Source organism: Loxodonta africana, chromosome 3 (genome assembly GCF_030014295.1).
Source record: "Loxodonta africana isolate mLoxAfr1 chromosome 3, mLoxAfr1.hap2, whole genome shotgun sequence".
In the NCBI taxonomy this organism is placed as follows: Eukaryota; Metazoa; Chordata; class Mammalia; order Proboscidea; family Elephantidae; genus Loxodonta; species Loxodonta africana.
The window spans coordinates 81758927-81781457 of record NC_087344.1 but is presented as its reverse complement, the minus strand read 5'-3'; the positions used below and the strand labels follow the sequence as shown (position 1 = coordinate 81781457).

Here is a 22531-nt window from a genome sequence, read left to right as displayed (position 1 = left end):
TATTAAGAAAAAGTTCTGCATCTCACTTTGGTGAGAGGCATCTGGGGTCTTAAACGCTAGCAAGTGGGGATCTAAGATGCATCAATCGGTCTCGACCTACCTGAAGCAAAGGGGAATGAAGAACGCCAACGACATATGGTAAAGATGAGCCCAAGAGACAGAAAAGGCCACATAAGCCAGAGACTCCATCAGTCTGAGACAGGAAGAACTAGATGGTGCCCAGCTACCACAGATCACTGCCCTGACAGGCAACACGACAGAGAATCCCTAATGGTGCAGGAGAACAGTGGGATGCAGATTTTAAATTCTCATTAAAAAAAAAACCAGGGTTAATGGTCTGACTGAGATGGGAAGGACCTGACGGTCATGGTCCCCGGACCCTTTGTTAGCCCAAGATCGGAACCATTCCCGAAGCCAACTCTACAGAGAAGGATTGGACTGGACTGTAAGACAGAAAATGATACTGGTGAGGAGTGAGCTTCTTGGCTCAAGTAGACACTTGAGACTATGCTGGCAACTTCTGTCTGGTGGCAAGATGAGAAGGAAGACGGGGACAGCAACTGGTTGAATGGACACGGGGAATAAAGGGTGGAGAGGAGGAATGTGCTGTCTCTTTACGAGGAGAGCAGCTAGGAGTACACAGCAAGGCGTGTATAACTTTTTGTATGAGAGACTGACTTGATTTGTAAACTTTCACCTACAGTACAATTAAAAAAAAAAGAGTAAATAAGAAAAAAATGTGTGTATAAATGCAAGAAAGCTGTACTCAATAGCTTTTTGATGTGCCCAATCAAGACCATATTTTCTCCCCCACTCCCACGAACTGGTTATTGCCTAAAGTCTCGACACTCCTCCCGACGTCCTGCCTCCCCGCCCCAGCCAAAATATGCCTCGACACCCCTGGGTGGAGGACGGGATGGCACGCGCCTCCAGGCCGTTTTGTACGTTTTTCTACCTCCAGCCCTCGGACCTGCGGCTTTGAGCAGGATGGTGGATGTAGCTAGACCACGTACGCCACAGGGCACTGCTGCCTTCCCGGCAGGATAAGACACGGTTCCGACCAGAGACCCTCCTCATTCCCAGAATACAACTACTCTCTCTCAGACCCTCTTACCTACACAGGAGGGTGGGTACTCTTCCTTGACCGGCGTCCTGGATGACCAATACCTGATCCAGGTCAAGAGAGTCAGCCAATGGTTGCGGTCCAGGGAGTTAGAACGGGGCGGGGCATGGCTGCCAGGGCCGACTTAGCAGCGTGCGGCGAGAGGCTCTTAGAGAGACTCTTAGAGAGACTCGGTGGTTGCTAGGAAGGGAGGTCACAGAACGCGGCTCACGGATTGGGTAATGCCGGAGGAGGTGGGCAGCGATTGGGAGGAGCCCGGTGGCGCTCGGGTGAGGCGCGCTCGCGCGAGCCGGAGTTCCGGCAGGAGGCCCGAGCTGAGGGCCGGCGCGTTCACCATGGCCTCGGCTGAGCTGGACTACACCATCGAGATCCCGGATCAGCCCTGCCGGAGCCAGGGTATGGAACTACGGTTGGGTCCAGTCCTGGGGAGGTGACCTAACCAGCCTGTGGGTCGCAAACGCAGTTGTAGCTCCTCCCCCTTGCGGCACCGCCCTCTCACGGCCCGCCCCCTCCTAGGGTCCCCTGGTTCTAGGCGTCACTGGACTCGATGAGCCACGCCCCTTTGCAAGCCACGCCCCCAGAATGTCTCCCCTTTTCCGAGTTCCGCAGTTATCCTTGAGTCAGCTGCTCGGTTGCGGCCCTTTTTCTGTCCATTCGGTCCAGTGTTCTCAGGGTCCCTCATGATTCCTTTGTCTAGGGCTGGGCTTCGCACTTAGCTTCTCCTCAGCGGTGTGGTTGGGCGGTCCTACCCGTTGTTTTCCCGAAGGGACGGGGGTCTTCACGGGACCTTGGGTCATCGCAGAACCCTTAGCCCTCCTTCCTCTCCATTCTCCTTGGCAGTGACTAACGGAACAGTCTTAACAGTCAAGATAGAGCTCGGTTCAAATCCTGACTCCTCCCTTTAATAGTTAGATGACCTTTGCTTTTGGCAAGCTACCGCTCTGAATTTCAGTATCATCTGCACAAACCGCCCTCGTAGGGTTTTTGGGTGCACAATTGAGATTATTTTGTGTAAAGTACCTAGCATACTGCCTGTCATGGAGTGAGCTCAGTAATTGGAATTTAGCATTAGTTTTACCTCACAGTCCTATCATTAAAAAAAGATGTGTGGGAGGCCCCACAAAATTGTTGTTAGTTGCCATAGAGTTGGCCCCTACTCATGGCCACCTTGTGTATAAACAGAGCTAAACATTGCCCTTCACAGTGTTGGTATGTTTGAGCCCATTTTTGCAGCTGTTGCGTCAGTCCATCTCACGTGCATCTCACCTCATGTTTTCGCTGACTTTCTGCTTTACCAGATGTCCTTTTCTAGTGATTGGTTTTTCCTAATGACATGTCCCAAGTAAGTGAGTCAAAGCCACCATCCTCACTTCTAAGGAGTGTTCTGGCTGTACTTCCTCTAAGATCGATTAGTTTGTTCTTCTGACAGTTCACGGTGTAAATTCAATGTTCTTTAGCAACACCCCAATTCAAATGCATCAGTTTTTCTTCAGTCTTCCCCTTTAATTGTCCAGCTTTTGCATGCATATGAGGCAATTGAAAATACCATGGCTTGAGTCGGGCACACCTTAGTCCTCAAAGTGGCACTTTGAAGAAGTCTTTTGCAGCAGATTTCAGCAGTGCAATATGTCCCTCAAAATTAGTAGCCTTTAAGGCCTAGGTTCCTGGCAGTGTGAGTTGGTTTTGGGGCCCAGGGAATGGAAAGTTTGGTCCCGACTGGGAATTATGGCAGAGGAGTTTTGAAGCACTCATGTGCTTGGGGCACTTGCCTCTTCACCCTAAGCCCAGCATTGCTGCAGCTTCGCCTTCGTACTTCCAGCCTCACTGCCAGCAGCCCAGCCTTTTAGGTTGCTACTGCAAGTATCTTCCTGATGTGAAGATGTGATCTTATCACTGCACCTCCTAAAACTCTTCAGTGGCTCCTTATTTCCCTCAGGATAGTGTCCAGATTCCTTAGCATGGCATTCAGAAACCCTGGTGGTGTAGTGGTTAAGAGCTATGTCTGTTAACCAAAAGGTTGGTGGTTTGAATCTACCAGGTGCTTCTTGGAAATTTTATGGGACAGTTCTACTCTGTCCTATAGGGTCACTAAGAGTCAGAATTGACTCGACAGCAATGGGTAAGGTAATGGGTAAGCATGGCATTCAAAGTCCTTCATAATTTAGCCGCCCCTGCTTCCTTCTTTGATCACTGTGTCCTTCTGTGGCTCAGTTTAAATTTTATGTTCTGGCAACCCCAAATGGCTTGCGATTCTCCACACACTTCTTGCTTCTCTGGTTTTGCTCCTGCTGTTTTGTCTGGAATGCCCTTTCCCCTCTACTGCCACCTTGTTTGTCCAGCTCATTATTTAAGGCCGAACTCAGATGTTGCCTCCTTCAGGACCTCCCAGACCCCTTCCACAGCATCTTGTGTCCCTTGGTTCGGGGCTAGGAGGGGAGGATAGCTCCTGGGCTTCCGCAGAACAGCTGACTCCAGCCCAGCTGTTTTTCCCTAGAGCTGGATCTGTTGACTTAGGGGTCTCGGGTTTATAAAAGTAAAAATGCTTTTGCAGAGTTTTGACAAGTGAGATCAGTTAATATTATTGCCCTTGGAGAACCTTCAGCTGCAGTAAGCTGGAGCTGCCTTCTGCAAGGCCAGGAGGCCAGAAGTTTTCAGCCCAGGTGGGCAGCCTGGTGGTCCTTGGTTCACGTTCTGGCTCTACCTCTTAGTAGCTCTGTGGCTTTGGCAAGTTATTGAACCTCCCTGCGCCTCAGATGCCTCTGCTGTAAATGGGAATAATAATAGTGCCTACCTCACGGAGTTGTGAAAGCTGACGAGGTAGTGACTGGATATGTGTGCCTTGCACAGAGCCGGTGCTCTGTCCCTTCATTCCCTGCCCCTTGTGGCTCTCCTCACTCCTCCAGGAGGCTGGGCCTTAGAATCAGAAGAAATCTCAGGGGGCCATTTTGTCCAGCATCCCGCTACCAGCCTGAGGGCGCTTGTTGCTGCCAGACCCTTTCCTGACAGGAAGTTCGGCACCAATCATCTTGGTCTATTGAAGGCACCTGGGATTGTTACAAAGTGCTTCCCTTTCTTGAGCCACAATAGACTTTTCTGTCATTTCCATTCTCAGTTCAGCATTTGCTGTGTCTTGGTCCTGGGTTAGTTGCTGATGCCTAAGAAGTGACTCACATGGGCTTCTCAGGGAGCTGTGGTCTTGGAGAGGGTGAGGGTTTATAAACAGGTGGTTTCAAAATGATGTGGTAACTGCAGGGCTAGGGGGTTGTGGAAGTGCAACACAGAGCAAGGTAATCTCTCTTCCTCTCTCTTTAAGAGGACAGCTTTGTGCCTTCCTCAAATCTCTTCTCCAAGGGAAATACCTCCAGGGCCATCAGCCATTCATCTTCTGATGTGATTCAAATAGTGCTCCTCCTCCTGATTGACCCATAGGACCTGCTTTTTAGTTGGTCATGCCCTTCCTCGCACACCGTAGACTCCAAAGCTGAGTCAGAGTTTGTAGGGCCCCTTTTCAGAAGGAGGTAACAGCACTGTGATCCCCTGAATCCATTTGCTTCCCGTCTGCAGAGAGCTCCCATCCAGGCTAACATGGCTTCACAGAGCTTTAGTCTTTAGGGGCTCTAGAGATTGTCTCCCTTTTGCAATTACTGTTTAATAGTAAGAAGTGTGTAGGACATTCATATTGGGTTTCTGGAATTGCATTTCCCCCATATTTGAAAATCTAGGCCACAGAGTGAAGCACTGGGCCGTAAGTTGACAGAGAAGTGAGCAGCTGCCGCTGGCATATCAGCTGGTTGGAAGACAACTGCATCTCTGTGGTCATGGGGCTTTGTGGCCAGACCAGGCAGCTGAGGATCCTCCTGTTGGGGATTCCACCAGCCAGTATCTGTGGCTGCGTATGCTGAGGGTAGTCCGCCCGGGCCTTTGCCGAAGCCTGTCCCTTGACCCCGAATCCCACCCCCACCGTACACACTCTTCTTCTTTAACCTGAATCCCCTCAAACCTCTATTCCCTAGCTCCCATCTCATTTCCTTGGGGAAGGTTCTCGCCTGGGGGGCGGGGGGCTCCCACAGCACTATATTGCCATGTTGGTCTAGTGCTTTCGATGGTTTTGCTCACTGTTGCTGGGGCTTGGCAGGGATGAAGGGCCTAGTTCATCTGCTGAGCTAAATGGAATTACTTGGCAGCACTGTGGGCCCAAGCTGGCCTGACATCCTGGCTGAGGCTGCCCTGCCCCTCCTCCCAGCCAGAGAATGGTCAGCCAAATCCCGCCCCAGGTCCCTCTGCAGCTTCCTGGCAGGGAAGCAGGCCTTCTTAAAGGTACCATGTTGCTTTCATGTTCAGTAAACATTTCCAAAAATAATTCACAGAATTAATGGGAATGGGGCCCTGGGCCTTGGACACAGCTTGCTCTTAGAGTAAAAGGAAGGCCTTAAGGGGGTAACAGAGCAAAGTGACTGGTTTTAGTTCCCCAGGTTTCAGGGTGAGCCTGCTCTCTTGCTAAGCACAGACTGAGGTCAAAGAAATGTAGACATCCTCTTAACCCTCAGAAAGCTTCCACTACACCTGGAAAACAGTCCTGTGGGCCCCAGTGGTCTGGGAGGCCTGAGCTGGACCTGAAACTTTGGGAGGCTGACAGATAGATGGTGAGCAGCAGAAAGTGCAGAAGTCAGGGCTCTGAGGGAAGAGGCAGAGTGGCCTCAGGGAACACAGCCTGGCAGGAGGCTGTGGTGTGGTTTTGGGAGCCAGGAATGAGATGAAAACCTTAAGAATTGTTATGCCAAAGAGTTCTCAAAAGCCTAGGTGAAGAGCGAAGTGCTTTTTGTTTTTGTTTTTTTTATTTAAACAGAAGACTTTTATTTATTTTTAAATCATGGTCTCTTTTCTTTCACCCATGAATAAACGTTTTTGAAGTGTCTAGTCAGTGCCAGGCACTGTGTTGGGTCCTGGATTTGAGATCCAGACCCAGTAGGCACTTTGCAGACCTCCTTTTCTCTGAGGTCTTAGTGGTATTTGCACTGTTGATCATGCCCTATCCACATACCAGGCCCACCAGACTGTCCTTTCATTATGTTGTTGATCCTCAGAACCACCTTTCAAAATAGAGACTACTCTTATTCCAATTTACAGGTGAGGGACAGAAGCTTTTGGGGAAGGTGTTGAATTTGGCCCAAAGTTATCCCAGATTTCAGCTCAGGAGCCTCACCCCAAATCTTGTGCATGCAAAAGTTCCATTTGCTGTTAAGTAGTGCTCCCTGAATACAATTCTGTTTCTAGGAAATAATTAAGGACACACACAAAGAAAGGAGTGTCCATTCAAGTATTTTTATAGCAGCAAAAAATTGAAAACAACATCATGTTCAATAATGGGAGATTGGTCACCATAAATTATGAAACATCCTACAGCTGGTCTGCAGCCACTAAAAATGATGGTGTAGAAATATATAAACGACAGGGAAAGATGTTCACAATATATTGCTAAACGGAAGAAAGCAGATTACAAAACAGTATGATTCCAATTTTATTATGTAGATATTCATTTGCTACTTTTTCTACAGTGAACGTGTATTACTTGTAAGGTGATAATAATAACTTTGATTTATTGAACTCTTATTTTGTGCCAGGTACCATGCTAAGTCCTCTTTTAGTCTCTCTAAATAGTCATTATCTTACTTCATCCTTTGTATTATTATCCCCATTTCACAGATAAGGAAATTGAAGCTTAGAAAACTTGCTCAAGGTCTGTTTCATAGTTATTAAGTGGCTGAGCCAGAGAGTTTTTTTTTCCTTCCAGACTCCCTTGAGCTAGCGATTTCAACCTGAATATGATTTTATACAATATGTACTCTTAGATACGATGCTGTTCTACTATAATTTCAAAAAGTAAAAAAAAAAAACCCATAAATTTAGAAATAATTTGGTTTAAATATAGGAACTGTGACACTTCTGGGGAGAGTGGGAGATTAAGGATCCTTTTATTCTTTGCATTTTTGAAAAGAAAACACAGGTTCTTGGTCTTTTGATTCTGGCTTGCAAATAAAAAAGCACACGTTGTACCACAGACCTTTCCTTTCCTGTCAGCCGTTCCTTTGTCTTCCCCGCGGACCCCTGGGATAGACACAATCTAATTTACGCTTTAGTTTTATGACTTGAACTGTTGTACAATATATATATGTATCTGTAGGTCTTGTTGTATTATCGGCGTCAGTGGTTTTTTTTTTGAGACATTCTAGAGGGCAGGGAAACTGTGAGATTAAATTGTTTTGTGGTGTGTCCAGTAGTGCCCAAGAAGGTCTAGGGTAGAAAAGAATCTTTCCGTGCTGCAGAGGGGTTTCTGGGCATCTGTAGCCTCTGACTTCTTAGCTGCTTTTGACTCTGCCGACTGGCCCCTATTTTTTAAATTGTTGTAAAAATAATATAATACATTTTCCAATTCAGCATTTTTCACATGTACGATTCAGTGACACCAATTTCATCACCCTGTTTTTTTAAAAAAGAACTTTTTAAATCTACGAAAGTGATACATATCCATTATAGAAAATGGTAAAATTAAAAAAAGAAAAATCGGGAAAAAGAAATTGCCCTTCTTCCCAGATATAATTGCTACTAATATTTTGATGTCTTTTTTCTATGCATAAACATATATGTATATATTTTTAAATAAAAAGAGTATTCTGTTGTATGTACTGTTTTGCAACTTGTTTTTTCACAGCGTATTGTTTTAAAGTTTTATTTTAATAATAGCGTCATTGAGATATAATTCATGTATCATAAAATTCACTTTAAAGTGTACAGCTTAGCAGTTTTTAGTATATTCACAGAGTCATGCAACCATTACTGCTATCTAATACCAGAACATTTTCATCACCCCAAAAAGAAACTCTGTACCCCTTAGCAGATGCCCGCCTCCCCTCTGCCTGCCACCAGTCCTTGGCAATCATTGATCTACTTCCTGTATCTGTGGAGTTGCCTGTTCTGAACATCTCATATAAATGGAATCATACAATATGTGGCCTTTTGTGTCTGGCATTTTTCATTTAGCAGAATGTTTTCCGGGTACATTTATGTTGTAACACGTGTCAGTAGTTCATTCTTTTTTATGGCCAGATAATACTCTGTGGCGTGGGTATACCACATTTTGTTTATCCGTTCACTGGTTGTTGGGCAAATGGATTGTTTCTGGTTTTTGGCCATTACAAATACTGTTGCTGTGAACATTCAGGTGCAAGTTTTTGTATACATGTATATTCTCAGTTCTCTTAGGCTTGGAATTGCTGGGTCATATGGTAATTACGTTAATTTTTTTGAGGAACTCCTGAATTGTTTTGAAAGTGGCTGCAGCATTTTACATTTTGACCAGCAATGAGTGAGAGTTCCAGTTTCTCCACATTCTCACTAACTCTTGTTATTGCTCTCCTAGCAGTATAAAGTGGTATCTCATTGTGGTTTTGATTTGCATTTTTCTAATGATGAATGATGTCAAGGATCCTTTCATGTGCTTTTTGGCCATTTGTATATCTTCTTTGGAGAAATGTGTTTTCAAATTCTTTGCCCATTTAAAAAAAAATAATTTTGTTGTTGTGGTTGTTGAAAATATACACAGGAAAACATACAGCAATGCGACAGTTTCTGCATGTGTAATTTGGTGACATTGATTCAGTTCTTCAAGCTGTGCAGCCATTCTCACCCTCCTTTCTGAGCTGTTCCTCCTCCATTAACATAAACTCACTGCCCCCTAAGGCTCCTATCTAATCTTGCATGTTGCTGTTGTCAGTTTGATCCCATATAGATAGCTCTTAAAAGAGCATAATGCTCAAGGCAGACATTTTTTACTGGTTAAGCTAAACTATAGTTTTAAAAAGACATCAGGGGATATTTTTGGTTTAAGGTTTAAAGATTATCCCGGTGCAGTAGGTTTGGAGGTTCATCCAGCCTCCATGGCTCCAGAAAGTCTGGAGTCTATGAGAATTTGAAATTCTGCTGTAGATTTTCCCCCTTTTGATCCAGATTCCTTTGCCCATTTTTTAATTGGATTATCTATCTTTTTATTTTTGAGTTGTTTGGTTTTTTAGTATATTCTGAAGACTAGTCCCTTATCAGATATATAATATGCAATTATAGTAGGTAGTCTTTTTGCTTTGATGGTTTCCTTTGAAGCACAAAAATTTTTAATTTTGAGTAAGTCCAATTTATCTAGTTTTTCTTTTGTTGCTTGTGCTTTTGGGGTCATATCTATAAAACCATTGCCTAATCCAGGTCATGAAGATTTACTCCCATGTTGTCTTCTAACAATTTTACAGTTTTAGCTTTTACATTTATGCCTCTGATCCACGTAATGTATTATTGAGTGTTTCCATGTGATTAAGTATTTTTCTTTCTTAGAAGTGGAATTACTAGATCAAAGGGTGTATGCTTTTGAGATTTTTTTTTTTTAATTGTGCTTCAGGAGAAAGTTTACAGAGCAAATTAATTTCTCATTAAACAATTAATACACAAATTGTTTTGTGGCATTTGTTGCCAACCCTGTGATCATGCTTTTGAGATTTAGATGTGTGTTCCAAAATCCCCTTGCAACTTGTCCCCCCACTGCTCTGATTCAGGACTTTGCCAGCTCTTGCCTTGAGTGTGCAGTAGCCTCCGAACTATTCCTAATGGATACTTCAATGTAGTGTCATAAGTAGTGGCATAGTGATGGTGGGTGCTGTGACACTACAGAGGAGAGGCATCTAGCCCAGTCTGGTGACTTGGTATGGGGTGTGAGAAAGCGCTGGGGAATGCATCAAGGGCAGCTTCCTGGAAGGGAATAGTGAGCTGACTCTGCAGGTGGAGTGGGCATTCCCAACCAACCGACCCACTGCCGTTGAGTTGATTCCAACTCATAGCGACCCTATAGGACAGAGTACAACTGCCCGATAGGGTTTCCGAGGAGCACCTGGTGGATTCAAACTGCCAACCCCTTGGTTAGCAGCTGTAGCACTTAACCGCTGCGCCACCAGGAGGTGGGCATTAGCAAACCATAAACACGAGCATCGGCATCCTGGGCCAGGGGGTAAAGAGCATGTGGAGGGAGGCAAGAGGCAATATTGCATCATGGGTCAGAGAGTAGACGCTGGCTCTGTTGCTTCCTGACTGTGTGTTCTTAGGGAAAAGGACTTAACCTCTCTGTGCTTTAGTTTTCTCATCTGTAAAATGGGGATAGTAATAGTTAACTCTTAGGGTGGTTGCAGGACCAAGGCAGCATATGTTGCAGTTCTGACTGGGGTGGCCAGTCACCGCGGAGAAGCAGGTGGATGAGGTCAGGGTTGGATCTACTGATGTACAGGAGGAAGCTGCATGTACAGGTTTGAAGCTGAGACGATGTGATTTGGTTAAAACCGTGGGCTTGGGTTTTGTTACCCAGGGAGCCAGTATAGGATGAAAAGAAAAGAGGGCCAAGGGTGGAGCCCAGGAGGCTGGGGAGGGAAAGATGAAGGGAGGGGAATCAGAGGATAATGAGTGGAAGTGGCCTGAGCAACCCAGGGTGTGATGGGAGTGTGAGGTCACTATATCGTATCCAGCCCCAGGGTTTGGAGAAGAGAGTGGCTATAGTGTGAAAGGAGGCTGAGAGGTCAAGTGTGACAAGTACTGCAAAGAATTAATTCTGGTAGGTGATATATATTTGGCATTGGTGACCTTGGTTAGAGCAGTCTGAGGAGGGTGGCTGGGGAGAGGGGCCAGGAGTGAGATTGCAGAGGTTTGGGCTGAAGTTGGAGGGGAGGGAATGCAAGCCGGCTAGAGTGGTGGTTACAGGCTGGCCTCTAGGGTCAGACCTCCTGGGTTTGGATTCACTACTTAATGTGAATAGTTGTGGAATTAGTTGTGTATCCTTGAGTGAGTTGCATACTCTGTGCCTCAGCTTTTCATCTGTAAAATGAGAATAATGACAGTACCTTGCTTGTGGAGTTATTGTGAAGGTTAAATGAGCTGATAAGTGAAGTGCTTAGAATAATTCCATACACATAATGCTGCATGTGTTAGCTCTCTCTACTGTTATCGTTATTCTTGGCCGTGGGAAAGAGGGGAGGAGCAGTCGCTGGAAGGAGACGTGGGAGTCAGAGGGGTCTGTAATGCTTTAGTAACAAGGTGGATTTGATTGCCTGCATAGCCAATGCAGCTGGCCAGGGTGATGGTACATCTTGGAGTACGGTGGGCAACTGAGCCAGGTGTCAGTGTCTTCTGTGCTTGAGCAGCAGCAGCCAGAAGGCTGGGGAATGTCAGCAGCAGGTGGGGAGAGCATGGTATGGTCAGTGGAATGAGTGTGAAAAGAACAGGGTTTTTTTTTTACAAGAGGGTAGAGGAATACTGATCCGGATGTAGCAATAAATAACAATAGCCATAACAATTATTTTTATTACCCTGGAAAGGGCAACGGGGAACAAGAAGAATGCCAACTCTTTCTCCTTGGATCCATCCTTCACTTTGCAGCCATGTGTTCATTCATTAAGCACCTGTCTACAGAGCCCCTGAATGTGCCAGGGATGGTGCTGAGCACTTAGGAATGTGGTGATCAACACCTCGGCCCCATTCCTGCCCTCATGGAGCCGACTGGCTAAGAGGGGAGACAGGCATTAAACAAATAACTGGTGCAGGTCATGAATCAATAGGGATTGGATCATGTCACTCCCCCATTTCAAAGTTTTTATTCGCTCTCCACTGCTATGGAATAACATGCCAACTCCTAAGTGTGGCTCTGCAGGATCAGGCCCCAGTCCCACTTCTGGCAGCTTTCTTGACCACTGCTCCTCCTAGGACTGCTTGCCGTTTCCCAGACTGACTGTAACATCGCCGTAGCCCCCTGCCTCTGCTCATGCTGTATGTCCACCTGGCAGGCTCCTGCAGAGCCTTCAAGGTCCAGCATAAAGGTGTCATTCTTTGGGAGCTCTTTCCCGGTCACCGTTACTCTCTCTGCTGTGTTCGCAGAGCACCTTGGATTCTCCTGGATTACAGCACTTCAGTATAGAATCATAAGGGGAGAACGTCATGATATAGTCTCCAAGTTAGGAATGGGCATGATGTATAGGGCACTGGGAGGGGACTGTGTCAGAAGTGGGAGATGCTCTTGGTAGGCAGAGCATCTTGTGGCTTGAGGGGATGCCTTGTGGGCCTGGCCGAGCTTTATGGAAAGAACGTTATTGAAAACTTGCGTTCTGGGAGTAGGCAGTAGGTCCAGGATGCCAGTACTGTGAGAGTTTCTTTTTGGAGACTTATATCTGGTAGGTGGAGAATCATTCCTACCTGAATTGGTGAAGCCAAGGGTGCCAGCAAAACATGTGGGGGAGCAAGTAAGCCATTGCCGCAGCTTCAGTCTCTAGCAAAGTGGAGCTATAAATCCCAGCTATGGGAGGAAGGCAGTTCTGAGGCCCAGCAGAAGCTGTTTGAACCTTCCCTTGCGAGTGTACCGTCACTGCTTGGGAGGGGGACTGGCCTCTATGTCTGCCTTCTCTGTATCTGAGATAAATCCCAAAGCCCTTTGCTGGGGCCTCAGTGGTGGCACATGGAGGGAATCCCTTCAGGTGGTGGTGGTGGGGTGGGCTGTGCTCAGAACGCTGTCCAGTGGTAAGGGTGGCCTCCCCAGGGCAGGGTCTCAGAAATCCAGCTGTTCCACCTCAGAGCCTAAAAGACAGTCAGATGGTAACTGTTGGTTGCCACCCATGAGGCTGCCTCTACCTGAGCTTGACAGGTAGAGTTGCAAGATCCAGCCGGGGCCAGAGCGAGGCCCAGATGTGGCCTGTCCACCAGAAAGGCAAGTGCAAGGGAAGAGCTGCCCAGGCAGAGGACAGAGGGAAACCAGACAGAGAAAGATAGGCGAGAATATTTATAGCAGCCACAGTTAGAGCTATGAGAGTGCCGAAGCCATTGTCAGCAGAGGCTGGGAGGGCCAGCAGGCCTCAGCCAGGCATCCAGCCTGCGATCCCAGTGGGTGCGGGCAGTTAATCTCCGAAGGCCAGAGTCACCATGACTAGAGAGCAGGAACATTGAACTTTTCAATCACATTAATTTCCACAGGAAATTGTTGTCTTCCTTTTGTCCAAAGGTTAGTGATTTATATTTACCATCCTCTTAACTAGCCTTGAAATTTACTGTTGCCAGGTCACCTCTGGCACCCATAAATCTCAGGGTGGCAGCTGAGCATAGCCAAGTGGCTTGGTCCTTGGAAGGGTACACGCCAGCCCTTTCATGAGGGCAGATAACTAGCTGTGAACAGTCCCTGCACAGAAGTCCCCCTGAGGGGATGGGCACTCACTTCACGAGGGAAATGAGGTGAGGTCTGTTCAGCAAGGTTGCAGGGAGGCCTTTTCAAAAGTAGTCATGGAGGAGGCAGCTGGGCTTGTGTCTTTTGGCATATCACTGAAGGAGACATGCTTCCAGCGTGGACTGGGTCTCTGGCATGGGAGGTGATCAAGTACCTTAGGGTGGGGAGAAGGGGCCAGATTCCTGGGTTTACATTACCTGTGACTTCAGGCAACTGACATAAGTTCCCTGTGCCTCTGTTGCCTCATCTGTAATAATAGTCCTAAACCTCAGTAAATATAAAAACAAAAAACTCAGTTGCCATCGAGGCGGATCAGAGTCATGGAAACCCTATGCGTGTCAGAGTAGAACTGTGCTCCACAGGGTTTTCAATGGCTGATTTTTCAGTAGTAGATCACCAGGCCTTTCTTCCTGTGCACCTCTGTGTGGACTCAAATCTCTAACTTTTCAGTTAGCATCTGAGTGCGTTAACTGCTCTACCCAGGTACTTCTCAGTAAGTGTAGGCTATTATTCTCTGGCAGGATAGGTTTGGTGTGAGCCAGAGTCTGTTTGCCCCCCTGTTCTGTTTCTCCTTTTAAAATCTTTTTCTTCCATATGCTCTTGGAATTAGAACAGGGTTGGCAACTTTTGCTGTAAAGGGCCAGTAAATATTTTAGGCTTTGTGAGCCATACCGTCTCTGTTGACACTACCCAACTCTGCCATTTTGATGTGAAAGCAGCCATAGATAATATGTAAATGGTAAACAAGGCTGTGTTCCAATAAAACTTTATTTATGGACACTCAAATTTGAATTTCATACAGTTTTCATGTGTCACGAAATACTATTCTTCTTTTGACTTTTTCTTTTAAAACCATTTAAAATGTAAAACCATTTTTAGCTTGCAGACCATGCAGAAACAGGCGGTAGGCTAGATTTGGCCCATGGGTGGTAGTTTGCTGATCCCTGAGTTAGGTGGAATCATGTGGACAGTGTTCACTTCACCTGGGCTGTATCTTTGAGCCACTAAAGGTGCCCTCACGCGGGTTTTCCCAGTGACCTCCAAGTGCTTCCTGAGAGGCCTGCAGAGAGCCAGTTGGGGCAAAAGACAGAGGAAGGAGCCCTGTGGGAGCTTAGGGCACAGGGACTGGTGGGATGCCTGGGCCTGGCACCCCTTGGTTCCCTGCCTGCAGCCACAGTGGTGCTGACTCTGGATTGGCCAGCCCACCCCACCTCACCCCAACTCCACTGCTGATACTCCATGTCTGTGTTTCAGAGAGCAGCCCAGAGCAAGGGAGGAAGGAGGCAGGGACTCGACAGCCTGTGGTGATTCTCTTGGGCTGGGGTGGCTGCACGGACAAGAATCTTGCAAAGTACAGCGCCATCTACCATAAAAGGGTGAGTACTACAGGCATGTGGGTACCCAGTGAGCTGGGGCCTTGCCACCTGTGGCCACTCACAGGGAACGCTGAGCTTCTGGCTCTTGTCACCTCTGGTGTGCAGCAACGGCTGGCCACCCATGGGACAGGCTGGGAAATGGCACCAAGATCAGCCTGTGGGGAGAATAATGGAGCCATGTGGACTTTGGCAAGATTGTCCACCCTTTGCTGCCAGTTCTTTGGCCTGGCCTGGCCCTTTCAGCCCTCTGACCTGCTTCCCTTCCTTCCTCCTGCACCCCATGGTGGGCAGTCCAGCCTGGATTAGCTCCCCAGTTGTGAAGTATGCTCCCTGTGGCAGCAGGAGCCTGGGCTGGGTGTGCTGGGTGGAGCCTGTACTCCCAGGACTTTCTCCTGTGACCAGGTGAGTTTCTGTCTTAGGGTTGACCATGGCACCTGTTACATCCCCAAAGTAGAAGAATCTCTTGGAAAAGTGAGGTATTCATGGTTCTTCTCAGGCCCCACCAAGACTAGGATGGAAAAGTGGTAATTGGAGAGGGGCCTGAGGAGGGCCTGGTTATCTTTTCAAGTCTTTGGCCTCTGGCCTGGCTCTTCCCTCCTTAGCCTAGACCTCTCCAAAGCAGCTTCCTGCAGGGTCACCAGCAAAAGAAAGCCTTGGACTGAGGAGGAGTGGGAGTCACCTGGGAAGAAGGCCAGCAGATGTCTGGCAGCTCCAGCACCCCCCACCCCCAACCTGCCAGCCTTCCTCATGCACTGACCCAAGTCTGCACCCTACCCAAGGTATATAGTGGACCTGGAATGGGAGTGGGGTTGTCTAACCAGCAAATCCTCTGGTGTCACCTTTTGCAGGTTGCCTACTCCGCAGATAGTTTCAGCTGTTCTGAATTCCATCCATTGAACTAGGCTTGTTTGTCTGGGCTCTTCACTAGCTTAAGATCCTTGAGGGCAGGCAGCAGTTGTTGGGTGTGATTAGAACAGAGGATGAAAGAACGGGCAGGGGTCCTCAGGGGATTAAGCAGAGGTGTGGTGTTAGAAAGCCCCTCCATGCAGAGTGGGGAAAGGATTGGAAGGAGGGAATTGACTTAGGAGGGGTTGCTGTGACCCAGGACTGTGTGGCCAGGACCTTGGGGCTGGTGATGCAAGCAGAGGGAAGTTGATGGACTGAGGAGCTCATTAGGAGGTAGGTTGGTAGTTTAATGAGAGATTGGGTATGGGGCTGAGGGATAGGGAGGAGGTCCAGGATAATGCCAGGCTTTTGGCTGGGCAGTTACTGGTAGAGGGGAGTAAGTTGTTTGCAATAGGGAGCACTAGAAGAGAAGCCCTAAGACTGGGGTGGATGAGATTCCCCAGAAAGAGCATAGAGGGAAAGGAGAAGAGTGGACAATGAAGAGGGTCCCACAGATGAAAGGAGGTATGCAGACATGGACAAGAAACCCAGGAGAGCGTGACAGAATCCACAGAAAGACAGTCTTTGGGAAATGGGCCATTGCGGAGAGAGAGTAGAGATATTATTGGGGCAGAAGACACAAGGGAGAAGAAGGTGATGGAATCAGATTCCTGGAAAAGGCAAAGGGGTCGAGGGTTGCAGGGCTGGTGGAGGGTAGACTTGGCAAGGAAGGGGGTACCCTCTGGTAGGGAGGACAGGATGGCTATGGAGAAATTTTTTTTTCCAAGTCAAAACTCCTAATATTTGATTATTTAGAAGAAAGTGAAAACACCATAGTCTACCGTTTAGAGATTGTCCTCTATTTATACATTAGTAGTGGTTAAGAGTTTGGCTGCTAACCAAAAGGTCAGCAGTTCAGATCCACCAACTGCTCCTTGGAAACCCTATGGGGCAGTTCTACTCTGTCCTATAGGGTCTCTGTGAGTCAGTATCGACTCAACTGCGATGGGTTTAGTTTTTTGGGGTTTATGTATCCTTCCAGCTCTCTTTCTCTGTGTATATGAGTGTATTGTTTCTTTGCCTAAATGAAATCTACTGAATATTTTTTTGTATCCTGCTTTCTTCAGATCATGATCTCTACTTTCTCATGTTAATGAACTTTCATCTCATCTAGTTTACTGTCTATATTCAGATTCCCCAACTGTCCCCAAAACATCCTTTACAGCTGATTTGCCCAAACCAAGATCCAGTCCCGGACCACAGTTGAATCAAATTATTTTGTTCCTTAAGTCTCTTTTAAATCTCGGGCAGCCCCTTTCTTCGTGACACTGACTTATTGAAGAGTCTGGGCTGCAACAGGCTGTTTTAAGGAATATGTGATCCCAAACGCTGCTGGAAGGAAAGTAAGATGGGGGCTGAAAGGCGTTGGTTAGATTTGACCGGTCAGGAGAACGTGGGTGACCTTGGTGAGAACAGTGCTGGAAGGAGTGGATGGAAGTCAGTTTGGAGTGAGTGGAAGGGAACGAAGTGGAAAGTGTGAGTGTTAAAATTGTTTCTGGAAGTTTGTCCAGGAAGGTGAAGAGAGGGACGTGTGTAGTCAGAACACAGTATAAAGGCCGAGCTTTTGGGTGAGATTTGTTTGAGCAGCAATCTGGAGAGAGAAAGAGACTGAAGATACAGGAGAGTGAGGGGAGAACTGGAGGAGCAGGGCCTTGTCCTGGGACCAAATGCAGAGATGGGTGGATGGTTGGCTTGGGAGTGGGGTGGGGAAGAGACTGGGATCTGACGTGCAGCGAGAGCCAGGCCCTTGGCACAGGGACTTCTAGAAGTAGCTGACTGGGGAGGGAGTGGCAGCAGAGATGCCCAGATCTAGGATGGAGAGAAGCCTGGTGTGTGTGCCCATTCGCGTGGAGTGCCAGGTGTTCACAGGGTGAGGTGTGTGCCCTCTGGGTGCTGTGTGCTTAGAGGAGGACTGTGTATGGCCTCATAGATGGCGCATGTACAGGAATTGCTGGGTTTCTATGTGTGCCAGCAAATAGGTCTGCACATGAGTGCTCCTGGTGTGTGTGTGTGTGTGTGTGTGTGTGTGTGTGTGCATGTATGTGTGCAGGCACAGGGGCTGTGTCTACCCTAGTAGGTAGTGCTGCCGGTGAGGTAGGCAGGGCAGGTAGTGCTCACGGCGTCCACACTCGTAGAGAGGGCGTTATGTGTGCTCCTGTGGTAGGAGGTGCGTGTGTACACTTGTGGAAGGTGCAGCGGATCAGTGCGCATCATCCAGGAAGTACTACTGTGTGTCCATGTACCGACAGGCATTGCTGCAGACACATGATCCTGGTAGAAACGTGTAATACCACGTGAGCGGCCATAATCCCAGAAAGTGCTGTGTGTATGTGTGTGCGAGTATGTGAACATGTGCACACTCCTGAAGTTTGTGCAACATGTAGGTGTGTACCTGCCAGTGCTGTATGTACTTGTGGGTGTGTGTTCGCAGCTGTCTGGTTTTTGTGCACTTGAAGGTGGTGAAGTGTACATGGTGGGTGGTGGGTACCGTGTGTGTCTGCGTCCACGGGATGTGAGGTGGGTGGGTTCTGTTTAGTCCCAGGAGTGCTGTGAGTGGTGGTAGTGGTGATATGGCAGTGTGTTGCATTTATGGGAAATACTGTGTATACGTTGGAGCGGGGGTATGGGAAGACATTCCACATCCCTCTGGGAAGTTAGAGCAGAGCACTTTGTGAAATTTCCCAGAGCCGAGGGGCAGGAGGCATCAGGGGCATCAGCAACCCTTTTCTCAGAGTCCCCAGAGGGATGCTTAGGTACTCCAGGGGTATTACTGCTATCTTCACTAATTTCTGCTGCTATGGGTTTTGGGTTTACTGGGATTGGTTCAGAGTTTATTTTGTGTCATGTGCTGTTTTGGGCACTTGAAATTCAGTTTTTTATTTAATGTTCACCAAAACCGTGAGATGAATGTTACCCCAACTTTCAGATGGGAAAATTGAGATTCAGAAAGGTGAAGTAAGTTACTCTTTGTCCTTACTGTTAATAAATGGTGGCATCAGGAATTGAACCACACCTGCTTAATTCCAGGGCCTGCCCAACTCAGACTTCCCTGACAGAGGGGTTCTTTGTCTCTGGAACAGGAAAATGAGAGAGGATTAGGACCCAGGCAGGGCTGCTTTGGCTCCATTTTTAATAGGTCAAAAGGGGGCCTGAATGGAGATTTGGGGCACACTTGACCCAGGCATTGAGGGGTACAGAAGCCTAGAAGGGTTTGGGCCCAAACTTTAAAATTTGAGAAGCAACACTGTTTACTGTATTTGGAATTTCAGGGCACATGGGAGGAGTGATCCCAGGCTTTGGAGCCAGACAGATTTGCCTGTCAGACCCGAGGCCAGAGCATGGACTTAGTGACCAGAGACGAACGTGATACAGGCCTGGCTCAGAAGTGGCTGCTGGTGGTCAGGACCGGGACTTGCAGTCTGTATCTCAGGAGTTGAGTCTCATGGAGGCATCTACTTGTAGGGAAAGTATAGACAGAGTCGCTGCAGCAGGGGGTAGCCAAGCAGCTAGGGCTTCAATGGGCAAGAGTTGGGCAGATGAGATTGCAAGGTGTAGAGAGGCTCCACAGGCCCTCTGGTAGGGGAGACAGGGAACGAACCAGGAGATTCTGGTCAGCCCAGGTGTCTTCATAGCATGCTGTGGGTTCCAGACCTCAAATACTTTCCCAGCTGAGGGGGTTTGGCCAGGATGAAATGATCATTCCAAAAACAGGCCTTGGGTCAAGGTACCTTCCGTTCCTGGAAGGCACCTGTGTCTGTGCGTGGTGAGCAAGCAGCCAGGCTGAAGTGGGGCTGGAATACTGCTGGGCTCACTGGGCCCTGCGGGAGTTGGGGTTGCCGTACCTCTCTGACCTTAGCTTGTAACCCACTCAGTCCCTGTCCCTGAGGACCGACTGGGCCTCTTTCTTCTCCCCAGGGCTGCATTGTCATCCGATACACAGCCCCATGGCACATGGTCTTCTTCTCCGAATCCCTGGGCATCCCTTCACTTCGTGTTTTGGCCCAGAAGCTGCTTGAGTTACTCTTTGATTATGAGATTGAGAAGGAGCCCCTGCTCTTCCATGTCTTCAGCAACGCTGGTGTCATGCTGTACCGCTACATGCTGGAGCTCCTACTCACCCATCAGCGCTTCTGCCACCTGCATGTCGTGGGCACCATCTTTGACAGCGGTCCCGGTGATAGCAACTTGGTGGGGGCTCTGCGGGCCCTGTCAGCCATTCTGGCACACAGGCCTGTCGTGCTGCGCCTGCTGCTCCTGGTGGCCTTTGCCCTGGTGGCAGTCCTGTTCCACATCCTGCTTGCTCCACTCACCGCCCTCTTCCACACCCACTTCTATGACAGGCTACAGGACTCAGCCTCTCGCTGGCCCGAGCTCTACCTCTACTCACGGGCCGACGAGGTGGTCCTGGCCAGGGATGTGGAACGCATGGTGGAGGCACGCCAGGCACACCAGGTCCTGGTGCGCTCTGTGGACTTTGTGTCATCCGCACATGTCAGCCACCTCCGCGACTACCCTACTTACTACACGAGTCTCTGTGTCAACTTCATGCGCAGCTGCGTCCACTGCTGAGGCCTGCGCCTCCCCTTACCTCTGTTCCAGAAATAAATGCCTAACACCTCTGCACAACCTACACCTTGGGGCCCTCTTCTAGTCCAACTCTCTGTGGTCATTTGGGACTTTGTAGTCCCCCAAGTAGGAAATTCCCATGAGCCTCTGTCCTGGGGACTACTCATAGTTTGCCTACCCCAGCATCTTAGGGGGTGGGAATACCTGGGCATGTCTCTGTCGGAGCCTTGTAATTGGTTGTTTCGACAAGTACAAGTCAGGTCAGGCCGCTGATCCCTGTGGCATTTAGACTATAAAGGGCTATCAAAGGGGAGAGGGTTGAGGATGAGCCTGAGTTGATTTTTGATTCCTTGAGTGGAAGGTGAGCTTTGTGGGAGGTGCCAGAGGGTAGTCAGTTTGGAAGCAGGGGCTGTGATCTGTGCTCCAAGGGCCCAGAAAGGCAAAGCTGTATAGTTTAAAGCCCCATCCTCACGGGTCCTACTTGGCATTTCACTGAGGCTTCTTTGACCTCATTGCCAGGGAGTCTGAGGTAGAAAAGCCTGGTGACAAGCTGAGGATACACCATGAGGGGCCTGACCTGGTCCATCAACCTTTGCTAGGAAGTCACTGGATCCAGAAAGTTGCAAGCTGTGTGTATACTGGGCAGATGGAGTGGGGAGCAGGAAGGCAGCGTGCTGTAAAGGGAGCTGGGGCAAGCTAGCTCGAGACTTGGAGACCAGCACAGGGTAAGCGGCCACTGGGCTGAAACAACAAACTCCTTCATCTCCTTGAAGGATACCTTCAAGGCAGGAGGGGTAGCATCAGCCTTAGATCTGTCATCTGTCATTCTACAAGTTACTGCTGGACACTGCTGGAACATAGTAGGTACCCAATAAATATTTGTTGATTGAATGAGCTTACTGTGGTGATCCAGGGGCTTGGTGACAGGGCTGGGCTTTGAAAGTTTGGCAGGCAGTGAAGGACATGGCTGGACAAGTTCTGGGTTAGGGGTGGGAGCTGACCCCTGATATGCTCATGGATGATGGACTGTCAGTCCCCAGAGCCAAGCTCTATCTGCATCGGCTGTCTGGAGTCTCCACTACTGCTACAGCAATTCCTATGCTGGGCAGCTGCATTCCTAGCCACGGCCAACAGGTGGCAGTGCTGCCTGTGCCGCAAGTGCTCAAGGATCCCACAGCAGGGTGGGCCTCAGTGGAATGCCCTCACTTTGGGTTAACGTCCCCTATTAGAAAGCATATGGCCCGCAGGGTGAAGGTAGCAGCCATCAAGGGCCTACTGAACCCATGGTAGGGAAGGGGAGAGTAGAGACATAAAAGGAGCCAGCCTCATGGGAAGCATGCATTCAAGATCCTCCTCTTCATCTCTCTACTGCCCTCATCTACGCACTTTTCTAAGCCTGCATCTTCCCCAAGCCCTCAGCCATCCTGCACACCTCCACAGAGGCCACACGCATTCCCTAGCATCTCAGGCCCTAGGATCCTTGTGTTCAGGATCCTTGATGCCATCAAGCTGGGCATGGGACCGAAGGGCCTTCTGTGGGCTCCAAATAGGGTGATTGTTTCCTGTACATCTGGGTACAACGGGAGGCAGGAGCTGCCAACTACACCCAATTCTGTAGTCCTTACTGGTGGGCATCCCAGAAGAGATGAATCTACCGCTGGGGATTTGGGATGACGGAGGTTGGGCCTATAAGAATGTGCACAGGAGTCTGTAGTCATGAGATACTCCAGGGCCTCGAATTATAGCCCAATCTTTTTTCTCAAACAGCTTTGAGAAAGCTGAAGAGGAATCATCTGCAGCTCTGAGCACCTGCCCGGGAGGCGTCAGGATGCTGACCTACCTCACTGGCAGTAGGAGCACGGAAGGTTCTGAGTGGTGATGGGTGACACTGCTACCTGGTGCTAGCTACCGAGCTTCAGTTCCCTGACTTCAGGGTCCATCTCTAATAGGAACTGCTGCCATTTCCATTTGAAGATCCAGGCAGTAGCTACATGTTGGCCACTAGGATGGAGAAAAAACACTATGGGGAGCTGGGATGGTGATCCTATTTTAGTCTCTGGCACATTTCAGGGGACTAGAAAGGGAGAGGCCTGGGGCTTGTGTTTTCTCCCAAGCTTGTAGCTGGCTCCTGACCTAGGTTGGGGGATTGAGCCTGCAACCCCTCTGTACCCCCAAGCTCTGACCTCTTCTGTGATTAATGAGCTGACGATTCTGCATCAATATGGAATTAAC

The 22531-nt window shown here is 48.5% G+C and overlaps 2 protein-coding genes across 4 annotated transcripts in view; one reads left to right on the top strand and one right to left on the bottom strand.

Annotated features, from left to right (window-relative positions):
- ARMH1 (armadillo like helical domain containing 1) overlaps positions 1-1381 on the bottom strand; it is a 39041-nt gene extending 37660 nt beyond the window's left edge. The window contains exon 1 of the mRNA XM_023554319.2: positions 1115-1381. The gene's annotated coding sequence lies outside the window, so the exon portion shown is untranslated. The remainder of the gene's footprint in view (positions 1-1114) is intronic.
- On the top strand, positions 1267-22018 carry TMEM53 (transmembrane protein 53). 3 transcript variants are annotated; one of them, XM_003415355.4, is made up of 3 exons: positions 1267-1519; positions 14667-14788; positions 19649-22016. In XM_003415355.4, exons 1-3 carry the CDS (start codon positions 1345-1347, stop codon positions 20300-20302), a joined length of 951 nt encoding a protein of 316 aa, XP_003415403.3. In that variant the 5' UTR covers positions 1267-1344; the 3' UTR covers positions 20303-22016. The 3 variants fall into 3 exon arrangements, with proteins under 3 accessions (XP_003415403.3, XP_023410409.1, XP_010593607.1); XM_023554641.2 differs by lacking the exon at positions 1267-1519 and adding an exon at positions 15391-15567 and having other exon boundaries at positions 14681-14788; positions 19649-22018; XM_010595305.3 differs by lacking the exon at positions 1267-1519 and adding an exon at positions 15411-15567 and having other exon boundaries at positions 14693-14788; positions 19649-22018.
- The last annotated feature ends 513 nt before the right edge of the window (positions 22019-22531 follow it).